This window comes from Artibeus jamaicensis, unplaced genomic scaffold (assembly GCF_021234435.1).
Source record: "Artibeus jamaicensis isolate MK-2021 breed Jamaican fruit bat unplaced genomic scaffold, CSHL_Jam_final contig_956, whole genome shotgun sequence".
NCBI classification, from domain to species: domain Eukaryota; kingdom Metazoa; phylum Chordata; class Mammalia; order Chiroptera; family Phyllostomidae; genus Artibeus; species Artibeus jamaicensis.
Genome location: NW_026522021.1, coordinates 748,573 through 760,743, shown reverse-complemented (window position 1 = coordinate 760,743; position 12,171 = coordinate 748,573). Strand labels below are relative to the sequence as shown.

The window sequence follows — 12,171 nt, the reverse complement described above, 5'->3', positions numbered from 1 at the left end:
TACATCAGCATCAGAAAGCCACCCCACTGCGTGGCTTTTCTGATAAAATGTGACCTCTGCCTCCAGCTTCTTAGAGATCCAAGTGCTTTTTCAGACACGTGCTCACATTTCCTTCCCATCTCTGTCCCGGGACGCATTCCCCCACAGTCTATAAAGCATCCTGCGCCTTCAAGGCCCGTCCCAGACTCTGAACTGCTCAACACACAGACCCGTCTGCAGACCAGTCCGGTCTGTCCAAGGGCCCCCATAGGGTTTCCCCTTCCCATGTTATCTGGATTCCGTCAGCTCTGAAAGAGCCCGTGATGTTCGTGCGGGTGAGAAGCGGAGTGGTTCTGATTCTCCAGTGTCGGCCGTGTAACAGGTCGTTGATAGATATCTGTTGACTAAATGAAGAGACGCTGGTGCTTTCGGTATAAACTCCAAGACTCCATCTTCTCTTACACGATCTAAAGAAGCTTGCAGACAGAATATGGTTGTGAGCAGTGTAGAGGTCACTGAGAGAGGACACATCGCAGGCTTCTGTCTGATGTGACGGGGCTGAGTCCTTTTAGTATTTCCCACAGCCTGCTGTGAAATAAAATTGTTGAGTTGGCCAAAAAGTCCATTTAGTTTTTTCCATAAAATAAAAGGCACATTTTTTTACTTTCACCAATGACTTGATTGATTTGAATATTTTAAGCATATCGGCTATCCCCCACTATTGGCTTCTAGTGGGTAGAAGCCAGGGGTGTGGCTGAACACCTTCCAGTGCATCGGTGAGCCCCAAAGAATTATTTGGCCAAAATGTCAGTAGTACCAAGAAACTTCGCAAACCACTTTTGACACAGTCAGTCACAGCACCTTCTACATACACTGCTCAATTTTTTTTTTTTTTGCATTTCAGTTGCTTTTTTACCTTTCTTAAAATAATAAAGCATACTGTGCCAAAAATGTTGAATATCTTCTTCCATCTTCAGTATTAAAGTGGTTGCACAAAAATAAACCAATTTCAATAAGTTTTTTTTAATGCACGCTAATATGACAGCTGTCACAATACAGTCTAACAGAATGGTTTTGAATGAAATTGACAGACAACTAAGCACTAGTAGGGCCATCATATGAAAAAAATAAACTTTTTGGCCAACCCGATACATGGTTTACTCCCATTAGCTCCTCTTCGTTCTGTTTTGTTGGTTTATATGACTAGGCCAGTGCACCTGTACACCCATAGAGAAACTAAGAGCAGTCAGCTGCTCACTGAACCTTGTGGTGACTGTGGCAGAAAGAGGTCTCCTGGGGCGTTGGGTATTTTTACATGGCGTGCTCTCCTAGTGACACTTCCATGGAGCTTAGAGAGGGCAGAGGCTACAGTTGTGGCGTCAGAAATGCTGGGAGAACTCGGGCAGCCCCTGCCTGGGATGCATATTGTGCTCATTCCGTGTATGTGAGGGACCACCCACGTGGACTCGCCCTCTCCTCCCAACAGCTCACAGAAATACAGCAATGCACACGCTGAAGGAGCACCAGAAGCATCAGTTCTGGGCACCTGGACTCACTCAGCTCTCAGACTTGAAACATGCCAGAGACTGATGTGATTTCAATGATAAGGAGAACAAAGGAGAAATAATCATGCTCTCCCACACCTTTGCAAGAGTGCTCCTTCCCCGTCCTGGGGTGGTGGAGAAGGTGCCTGCCAGTTTTTGAGCCGTCCAGCCATGGGGCCGTGCTCTCTGCCCATTTCCCATCCCCAGTACCAGCTCCCAATTGAGCATATGGGGTGGCAGCACTGGGGTGCTGAGGTTTCTCTCTGAGGTTGGCTTCTTGTATCAGCTCTTTCCTTCTCGCTAAGCTTTACAAATACATTCTACTTGCATCAATGTTATGTCTGTGTTCAACTTTAAAATTATACTCTGAGCAGACCTGGTGTGATTCCATATGGAGTGATTTACATGCCGGGCAAGATACTTTTGCTGGCCAACTGCTAGTTGAATAGCTATTCTGGAGACATTATCAGATGATAATCCTGCCAGGGAAGTTGTTAAAGTTGTCAGATCCTCCGTTCCTGGAGAGCGGGAAATGCTGATGCTGATGCTTATTTAGAATGACTGTTACCAAAGGTATGAGTAGGAAATAACCACCCTGTCTTGCTCTTCGCAGTATTCTGAAGTCCATGGAGTTTGCACCGTCTGAAGGAGCTGGGACACAGGTACATGGTCTCACTTCGCTGTAGGCGTGTGGGGGCATCAGCACTGCCACTGGCACGTCCGTCCCTAGTGTCACCGCCTCTGCGTTTCTGAGACCGCCCGCCCACAGCTGACAGCCACTCCTTAAGAACGCTTAACCAAGTTAAAGCAACTTATCTTTACTTAAAAAGGAAAGTTAGTGTTTTCCAAACCTGGTAACTCAATTTAAATGAAATTGTGATGTAAGTTGGTACTTGCCAACTCGAACTTGAATAAAAACTATTTCAGATTGTGTTGAAGATCAGCCCCCAAAGTGCCAGCCTAGGAACCTGTATTACTTGCAGAGGCGAGGTGACAGCGGCACATGGTAACCTGGTAGCCAGGGAAAATTTAAGCCGTGTAACAGAATCCTGCCCCTGGTGCCCAGAGAGCAGCCCACTCTGCGTGGCTGGGTCCTTGACAGTGGTTTTCTGACAGCTGTGCGGCTCTGCAGCCAGTCCTGCGCCAGACGAGGCTTAGGTTTAGACAGTTTGAATTAGGAGACAGAAGAGAGAATAATTGTCTAAAAGAAGGAAAATTACTTTGACTGAAATGAATTCTCTTGGAAAGGGTTCCCATGCATGTCCCCACACGTGTGTTGAGCATCTTCAGGGAAGTCCGTGTCCCTGATGGGCCAGAATGGGATAGAGGGTCAGGCAGGAAGCCGTAGGAGCGGGGCTGCAGGGTCTGGGGTCTGGGTCGTGGGAGCACGGCCCGCCCACAGTGAGCCCCACTCTGCCTCGTCTAGGACGCGTCCAAGCCCCTGGAGGTTCTGCTGCTGGAGAAGAACCGCTCGCTGCAGTCCGAGAACGCCGCACTGCGCATCTCCAACAGCGACCTGAGCGGTAGGTTGACAGGGTCTCTCATGCCGTGCTCGGCCCCTTCCAGGGGTTGAGGAAGAGGAAGGTGAACTGTGAGTCTGGGCCGATGCATGACGGGAATATCACCGGTTGATGAGAACCTTGACTAATAAGTGTTTGGTCTCCTCTCGTCCTCACTGCTCCTCTCCCTCCCTCCCTGCCTGCTTAATGACGGTCACAGTGAGGGCTGTGGCCACGGAGTGTCTGCGGCGGTCAGTTAGAGCCAGTGTTGCAGGAGATGGCAGGAGGGACACTCGGAGGACGTTGGCTTTCTGATCTTTTCCTAGTTGTGCGGCCTCTCTCTCGTGGTGTGTTCGGGGCTGCTGCCAGTGTTGGCCCCGCCCTTCCAGGCTCAGTGGAGCTTTTCTTCCTTTGTCAGGTTTTCCTTGGGAACGCCTCCCCCATCCTTAGCCTTTCTTTGCTCATCCCAAAGTGGTGGCGTCACTGACTGCTTCTGGTTTTGGCAGCTGGTAAACCGTTTAAAAGTGTCTCGGGCTTCGATGATATTTCATTCTTAAAATGTGCGTGCCTTCGATCGAGTGGACTCGGTGCAGTGCATTCGCCTCAGAGCAAGTGGTGTGAGAGAACCCGTTGGTCCCAGAATGTCAGTGTTTGCTGCTCCTCAGGTGGGGCCCTCCTGGTAATAGCTCGAGTGCCAGAGGCCTGATCAGAGGCCTGCGACTTGTCAACTCTTTACTGTGTGTGGTACCGGCTCCTTGTCACTTTAGGAGTTTGAATCTATGTCAAGGGGACTCTCCAGGCTGCAACGTACAAGAAAGGTGCAAACATGAAATGCATGTTGCTTGTTTCCGGGGGGCCTCGTTTGGCTGATTTAAAAATTCAATTGAAAAACAAACCAACACTTCTCATTGGCCCTTGTAAAATCTGCACTTTTTTTTCCCTTTTGTGGGGCAAACTTTGCATTTTGGTCTTGGTTTTTTTTCCCTTTTGAATCCCCCATAATGCATTATGTTTGCCCTTCCTTGTAGGGTCAGCCAGGAGAAAAGGGAAAGACCAGCCTGAGAGTCGGCGTCCTGGACCTTTGCCGGCGCCCCCTCCTCAGTTGCCCCGCAACACGGGGGAGCAGGCTTCCAATACTAATGGTACACACCAGTTCTCACCAGCGGGGTTAACTCAAGACTTTTTCAGCTCATCCCTGGCAAGCCCCAGCCTACCCCTGGCTTCTACGGGAAAATTTGCACTAAACTCTCTCCTCCAACGACAGCTAATGCAGTCCTTCTACTCCAAGGCCATGCAGGAAGCAGGAAGCACAAGCATGATTTTTTCAACAGGTCCATACAGCACAAACTCCATATCATCCCAAAGTCCATTACAGCAAAGCCCAGATGTAAATGGCATGGCCCCATCTCCCAGCCAATCAGAAAGTGCTGGGAGCGCCTCCGAGGGCGAGGAGATAGACACTGCAGAAATCGCCCGGCAGGTGAAAGAGCAGTTGATCAAGCACAATATTGGACAGCGCATTTTTGGACATTATGTCTTGGGACTGTCTCAAGGGTCCGTGAGCGAGATCCTGGCCCGGCCCAAGCCGTGGAATAAACTGACCGTTCGTGGCAAGGAGCCTTTTCACAAGATGAAGCAGTTCCTCTCGGATGAGCAGAACATCTTGGCTCTTCGCAGCATCCAAGGCAGACAGAGAGGTGAGAGACTTTCGTGGGTTGGTGCCAGCCTGTCAGCCCGTCACTGAGTTGTGTGTGTGTGTCTGTGTGCAATGAGACATGTGCACATCACATCAGGTAACGCTCTCTTCAGTTCTACCATTTCCAGGGTTCAGGGGTCAACTGGCATGAGCGAAAGCTGTTAGATGTGGGAGGGCTGGCCTCTGAAACCCTCTCAGCACCTCACGCGTAGTGAACTCAGTATTTCAGTACTGTGTGTTGAATTGAGGGAATCATGTCACGTACAGCATCCTCCATGTTTAGTGTCCAGTGGTCCGACTGGCCTTGGACCCCACGTGAGGAGGAGTCCCTGGGTGCCGTCCAGCCCTATAGCAGCGGCAGCACCGGGGTCAGTCCTCGCACAGGGCTGGTTCCATGGGAGCAGCTCTCCCCCAGTGCTTATGTTCTGCTAGTGATTTATTTAGCGTTATAAGCAAAACACACCTGCCTTGAGTTCCATACATGAAAGTTTTGTTAAAACACCCTTCCTACTCCACCCTCTATAAAAAGGTAAAAAGTCAGTGCGGCCCCCAATTGAAAGAGCCCCTTCCCTCCCTAACGGCAGGGGCTCACTCTGCCAAATTGGCAGTGATAGAGAGAGGCAGTCTTGTCAGGCGCATGTGGAAAACCTTGAAATGCAGCCTCAAAACAAACAGAAGGGAGACGGTTGAACAACAACATCAATTTGCACAAAGCACATCGAGCTTTTTATGGCGATGTTAACTGAAATTGACTGTCTTTGGATGATTAATGTGAGCTTTGTCCCGGGGGCTGGTGGGCAATTCGCTTAGCGGCAGGGCTCCCTCCGTTCGCCCCTGGTGGCATTGGTGCCGCAGGCCGCAGGTCCGTCTGATCACCTTTTGCAGCAGAGCCACGGCCTCTGAGGCCAGTCAGCCAGGGAGTGGCCTCTCAGAACTTTCCAGTAGCTCCCAAGTTGCACAGGAAGCCCTGAGCCCTCTCAGTAGTGACAGGTGGCTCAGATTTCATGTCACGCAGCCCATATCGTCAACACCACCATCCCCCTGATTGTTTTGTTCTTACCACACTTGTTTTTCAACAGAGAATCCAGGCCAGAGCCTGAACAGACTATTTCAGGAAGTACCGAAACGAAGAAATGGGTCTGAAGGTATGTTGCAGGCAGGTGTTTTTCTTTGCAGTTAGTAACCTAGGAAGCAGCATGTCCTTAGCTGTGTATTTGGGTTAAAACTGTGCAGTGTGATTCTGGCCTGGAACCTGATGGAAAAACAGAGCTAGTAAGTATAAAACAAAGCACGGGTTCAAGTACGCAAGACCTCTTCCTCCCGAGTGCTCACACTCTACCGAGTGCAGGAGCGGTGAGAAGCGGGCTCCACCACCAAGAAGTAGTGCCCAAGTATGAGTCCCAGCCCCGTTAGGTTCCAATTATGCCTGTCCCGTTTTCTCAGGAGCAGGCGAGAGAATACCAGTTGCTGCTCTGAGAGAAATCAGGTGACTGAGTCCGATGAGATACTGCTGCTTCCTCGTACTTTCTTTTAACTGAATATGTTGAAGGTGCTGCGGAGTGGACAAATTCCGTCACAGTCAGCGTCCTGTGGGCCCTGGCCAGCCAGCCCCAGTTGCACTCCTTAGAGCTGCGTCTTTAATGGGGCTTGGTCCCCGTGGTGTGTGGGTTTTAAATGGTTTGGTGCGGTGGTTCCTATTGTAGTAAAGTAAGGCAGTGGAAAAGTAAAATGTGGACGGCTTCCAGAAAGCACTGGGGCCAGCCCCCGGGCCATAGTAGCTTCAGTGCTTCTGTACTTGTGGCTACTCTGCAAAGCATCACCATGTGACCAAAAGACTGAATTCTCATCCTTTAGGGATTTCTGTAGGCTCCTCTCCTCGTTCATAAATTTTTAAAAGACAATACATGAGAACAGATTGAAAACTTTAAGTTAAGCCTTCAGCCTCTTCACCTTGTACATCCAAATAATTGACAGGTAATCAGCCTCAACCCTTCTTTTCCACTTTCCCTTTTGAGATGCCAGCCTCAAATACACGTACATAACCTTGAACAGAGAGCCCCACACCAAAGCAGTTGTTAGAGTGGCTTTTAAATGACTTGCAAAAAAACCATTGCGCTTTTTTTTATGCCAGATTAAATGATTGGCTCTCCCTGGTCCCAACCCGTGGGTGCCCAGCTTGGGTGAATGTGAGAGCTCGTCCCACTGGCTGAGTAACATTTAGTGCCAAATAGATTCCACAGGAAGCCCTTCCTGCATGGGGTCATGGTACCTGCTGTGAAGTTGCACGCATAGCAGGTACAGGAAATGGGAGGCCACGCCTGCCTCCTGCCCGTTATCACCTCCACTCCCATGAGAGCTATTTATCAGAGAGACCTCTTCATGCAGCACTGCTTTTTGTCCGAGGTGTGGGTGTGATGTCATTGGTGTGGCTTCTCCTTGTAGGTAACATCACCACCCGGATCCGAGCCTCAGAGACTGGGTCCGATGAAGCAATCAAGTCCATCCTGGAACAAGCCAAAAGGGAGCTGCAGGTGCAGAAAACCGGTACGGGCTCTGCTCCTTTGACTACTATTTCCCCAAACTTAACTAGAATATTGTCATAGGTGTTTTGGTCAGCAGTAGTTAACTTCTTATTAAAAAAAAAAAAAACTAGAATGCGCCCTGGCTGGGGTAGCTCAGTGGATTGAGCATGGGCCTGTGAACCAAAAGATTGCGGTTCAATTCCCAGTCAGGGCACATGCCTGGGTTGCAGGCCAGTTCCCAACAAGGGACGCACGAGAGGCAACCACACATTGGTATTTCTCTCCTTCCCGCCTTCCCTCCTTCTCTCCTTCCCTCCTTCCCTCCTTCTCTCCTTCTCTCCTTCTCTCCTTCCCTTCACCTCTAAAGATAAATAAAATCTTTTTAAAAAGTAGAATGTATATTTTCCAGCATTTAAGTAAGTGCAGAGGGGAGTACATCTGTGTAATATGTGTTTTGCTAAGAGTTACCATCCTTTCCATAATGTCATTCTCAACCATTGATTCAAGAATATGTCCATGGCCTAGGGTATTCTTAACTTACATTAACTGGTAGTTTGAATCAAATTTCTTCTTTAAATGCAATATAGCCTTTTGTTATTTGGATATACACCTAACCAAACACTACTGAAAAAGGGTAAATTCTTAACAGCTGCTTTATGGAATCAATGTTGCTAGGGAGGAATGGGAAGTTTTAAAGGATAGGTGTCCACGTCTGTGGTCCGTCTGCCTCAGCAGGCGGCCACGGAGCTCCCTGAGAGCTGCCTTCTCCAAGAGGGGAGAGCTCCCACATTTTGGCGTTTCTGTGGTTAAGCTTTCTGATGTGAGCCATGCTGTAGACTCAGCTCAGTCCTGCTGGAGAGGAAACCGCGTGCCGGAGGCCTCTTCCCAGGGTTCTGCACACACCGGCCCTGTGCCCAGCAAGCCCTTCTCTGCAGAGCCCCTCTGTGAAGCCAGTCACGAGGCTCCTGCCAGGCCTGCCCTTGGGGCTGTGGCAGCTGAGGGTGGGCCACCACTGGTCGTGGCATTGGTCGCTGGATCCTCTCCCCAGGCTGCCAGCTCCCACGTGGCTTGTTCAGTGGGTGAGCTCAGTGTTTGCTGCTGGGGGGCAGACCCAGGCTGGGCCTCTCTTAAACCAGCTCTTCAAACTGGTTCCTCACAACAGCCCTGGATGATAGATTTGTTATCCTATTATCCCTGGCTAACATGCTGAAAGTTAGAATAATTTGCACAAACTCATTAACTGGCAGACCCTAGAGGGGAACCCTGATCTCCCAACTCGAGTCCTAGCACTTTCCCTCTGTTGCCATCTGCCTCCTTCTAGAGACCTCAGGGGGTCAGGAACAGCTCTTTATGGGACCTGGCCTGGCGATGGATGGAGCCTTCAGTCTGGTGTGGTTCTCACCCTCAAGGCCAGAGTTGAGGTTTAAGCCAGACCCTCCTCCGGGTAGCTGAACAAACAGAAAGCTTGGCAGGGTAGGAGATAGCCCAAATTGGGAGTAGAAAGACCCACCTCTGGGTGCCGCTGCAGGGACCGCCCCTTCCCTCCCGGGTGCGGTTTCTCCTGCAGACTGCTGGTGCTGCTTGCCCCTGAGGAGGCTGTGGGGTCACATGGGTTGGCCAAGGGAGGCCTTCCTGTTAGCCAGTAGTCAGGCCCTCCGGAGGCATTATAGGTTGTCGCTGTTGTTTGAGGCATTTGTCAGCCTCATTTGAAGGCAAAGGGCCAGCTTGTCTGATTTCCTCCCCCAGGTAGGAAGGCATATTGCTGAGCTGACACACCTGGAGGGAGCGTTCAGCCCAGCACCTCTCAGCCGGGGCCTCCTTCCACAGTCACCTGGGAGCCGGTTGAAAATGCAGGTGCTGGTCCAGACCCACACTTGCTTCTGTGTGGGACACTCCAGGGCTGGGGCCTGGGCACGTGCATCTTAACAAGCCCAGCGGGTGATTCTAGTGCACAGCCCTAGTTACGAATCTTTCGGCTTGTCCATCACCCATCCCGAGCTTACAGATGGAGATCCTGAGGCCCAGCCACACTTTTGACTCCCCTGGGGGATCACAGCCCTGGTCCCTGTCCATTGTGGGGCTCAGGGTTGCTGGCCACGAGACAGTCGCCCACCCAGAAGGGAACTTAGCCACTTACACTGGGAGACTGGTCTCTAGCCCCCACTGTTAACAGAAATTACATTTCTAAAGCTTGACAAAACCACTAGAACTTTGGAATATAATACACAAGGGTACTGTTTAAAAATCATCAGGGAAAGGAAGTCCAGAATGGGTATCGCTGAACATACTTCCTCCCTCTGATCACACTCCCTGACAGTGAGTCTTCTCGGACAAGGTACACGAATGTCTTGCTCACTGGGGATGTGTCGGACAAGAGAGCTGCGTGGTCCTCCCCGGTATTCTGCATTTCAGGGTAGGTCGAGTCAGGAAGAAGTGGAGTGAAGGAAGCATGTCCCCACCATGGGTGGCAGCTCCACCTCGTCTAACCTCTGTGTTTGCTGTTACTCCCTGCAGCGGAGCCGGCCCAGCCCTCCTCCACGTCCAGCAGTGCGAGCTCCGACGACGCCATTCGTTCCATCCTCCAGCAAGCCCGTCGAGAGATGGAGGCCCAGCAAGCCGCCCTTGACCCCGCCTTAAAACAAACACCACTGTCACAGACTGACATTGCCATCCTGACCCCCAAGTTAATATCCACGTCGCCCATGTCCTCGGTGTCCAGCTACTCTCCTCTAGCCATTTCCTTGAAGAAGCCCCCCTCTGCCCCTGATTCCAACACCTCAGCTCTACCCAACCCCCCAGCCCTCAAAAAGGAGTCCCAGGATGTGCCTGGGCTGGACCTCCAGGGAGCGGCCGACTCTGCACAGGGCGTCCTTCGACACGTGAAGAACGAGCTGGGCCGCAGCGGCGGGTGGAAGGACCACTGGTGGAGCACGGTGCAGCCAGAGAGAAAGAGCAGCGCTCCCTCCGAGGAGACTAAGGTCGAAGAAGCCAGCAGCGGGAAAGAGAAAGGTGGCGGTGGTGGCGGCAGCAGTGGCAGTAGCCAGGCACGGGGGGATCGCAGCCAGCTCCAAGGACCCTCCTCCTCCGAGTACTGGAAAGAATGGCCCAGCGCAGAGTCACCGTACTCCCAGAGCTCGGAGCTGAGCCTTACCGGAGCCAGCCGCAGCGAGACACCCCAGAACAGCCCTCTGCCCTCCTCCCCGATCGTGCCCCTTTCCAAGCCCGCCAAGCCCTCCGTCCCCCCACTGACGCCTGAGCAGTATGAGATCTACATGTACCAGGAGGTGGACACCATTGAGCTCACCCGGCAGGTGAAAGAGAAGCTAGCCAAGAATGGCATTTGTCAAAGGATCTTTGGGGAGAAGGTAAGGGACTGGGGGCTTGGGTTTTCTTATCTCTCTTCATTGCTTAGAAATAAGTATCTGCAGGACGTTGCCATCACCCGTGAATTAAGTAACCACAGACATAATGAGCTGTCTGCTCCCGAACATCTATTGCATCCGTGTCAGGGACCAGGTTCCAGGCCAGGCCTCCTCACCCGCTGTGCTCCTTCAGACCACTCGGTCACACTGCAAGGGGGCGGCACAGTTGCCTTTTGACAGCTAAGGAAAGTAGGGCTCAGGGAAGTTAACTAAGTGCCCAAGCTGGTGGGTGACTGAACTCCAGTCCTACCTCTGCTGTCCAGTGCGGCCCAGAGGCACCTCTGCAGGCCCTGGGGGCCAAAAAGAGATCTGATCCCAACGTGCAGAGAACACAAGGGCCATGTAAAGAGTAACTGTACCTCTCTCATAGCAGTAGGCGCTTCAGTGTTATCCAGCCAAAGGTGAGGTGACCTGCCCAGGAATGTGCAGCTAGAGGTGGCCAACACCCCGAAAGCCTTGTTTCCATGCCGTCCTTCCTGGTTCCCAGCAGTGTGTGGATGAACTTCCAGGCCCTTTCTGTTCCTGCCACTTCCTGGTAACAAGACTCTGGATGATGGGAACTTACTGGGCCTATAAAATATGAGATAACCCTGATACCCCAGGATCGTTTTAAGTAATGAATGCTGAGCATAATGAGAAGTGCTCCATTCCCTTAAAAGGCAGCCACCCTGAGGGGCACGTGCTGGGGCAGCGGTGGCCCCCAAGGGGCCTGCCTGCCCAGCTCTTAACACCACCCCCCCCCCCCCACCCCACCATCCTGCCTTCAGGTCGCCATTGGCAGCGTATAATGCTGTGAATCCGTGCAATATCTGACTGTGATCTCTTCATCCTGGTTCTGCAAAAGGTGATGGGAGGAATAAAAATGAGGATGAGAATTTCAAGTCCCTTGAAATTTCTAGTTCAGTGTTGTAAAAATATCATTTGAGAACATTTAAATAGACATTTGTGCTCATGCCTTAAATTTAGCAGACTTAATAGTGTTGAACTTGTTTGGCCCGTGAGTGCAGTTTATTCTGGAACTTGAGAACTTTTCAAAGAGTGATCGGATGCAGCCCCTAAATATCTCTGGGCTGCATCTGTGTCCTGTGGGGGGTGTTTGTGCCCATACATATGTATGGCCATATGTGAGCATAAGAAAACTCCGGAATGTATGTGCAACTTGTCCACTGTCTACAGCGAGTTTTAGTCCCTGGCTGGCTCCCCCATTGCCACCAGCTTACCTCTGGGCCCCCACGGTAGAGCAGGATGTAATCAGAGAGTGGGAATCTTTCTAAATGCCAACTTGGCACAGCACCAGCAAAAGGAGACTGGCTTCCAACATCCCACCAGCGTCCACTGCTTCTGCCTCTAAAGGGGTCCTTGGCTCCAGCACCTCAGCCTTTCTTGGCGCCACCAGGCAAAGAGCAAGATGGTTTCAGTGTTTCCTCTTAGGTTGTCAAGACAACGACCCTGCAGCCCTGACAGGATGGAGACCCCACCCCTCTCCCAACATGCCTCTCCCAGGGAGCT

At 51.4% G+C, this 12,171-nt stretch overlaps 1 protein-coding gene across 8 annotated transcripts in view; it reads left to right on the top strand.

Moving 5' to 3' along the window:
• The window catches only part of CUX1 (cut like homeobox 1), a 362,320-nt gene that overhangs the window by 285,108 nt on the left and 65,041 nt on the right, over positions 1-12,171 (top strand). For 3 of the 8 annotated variants that reach the window (XM_053655326.1, XM_037139190.2, XM_037139189.2), the window contains 6 exons: positions 2,137-2,185; positions 2,950-3,046; positions 4,051-4,719; positions 5,798-5,863; positions 7,161-7,262; positions 9,755-10,605. In XM_053655326.1, coding sequence (XP_053511301.1) covers positions 2,137-2,185; positions 2,950-3,046; positions 4,051-4,719; positions 5,798-5,863; positions 7,161-7,262; positions 9,755-10,605 — 1,834 coding nt within the window. The remainder of the gene's footprint in view (positions 1-2,136; positions 2,186-2,949; positions 3,047-4,050; positions 4,720-5,797; positions 5,864-7,160; positions 7,263-9,754; positions 10,606-12,171) is intronic. The other 5 variants (XM_037139193.2, XM_037139192.2, XM_037139195.2 and 2 more) reach the window with 3 other exon arrangements.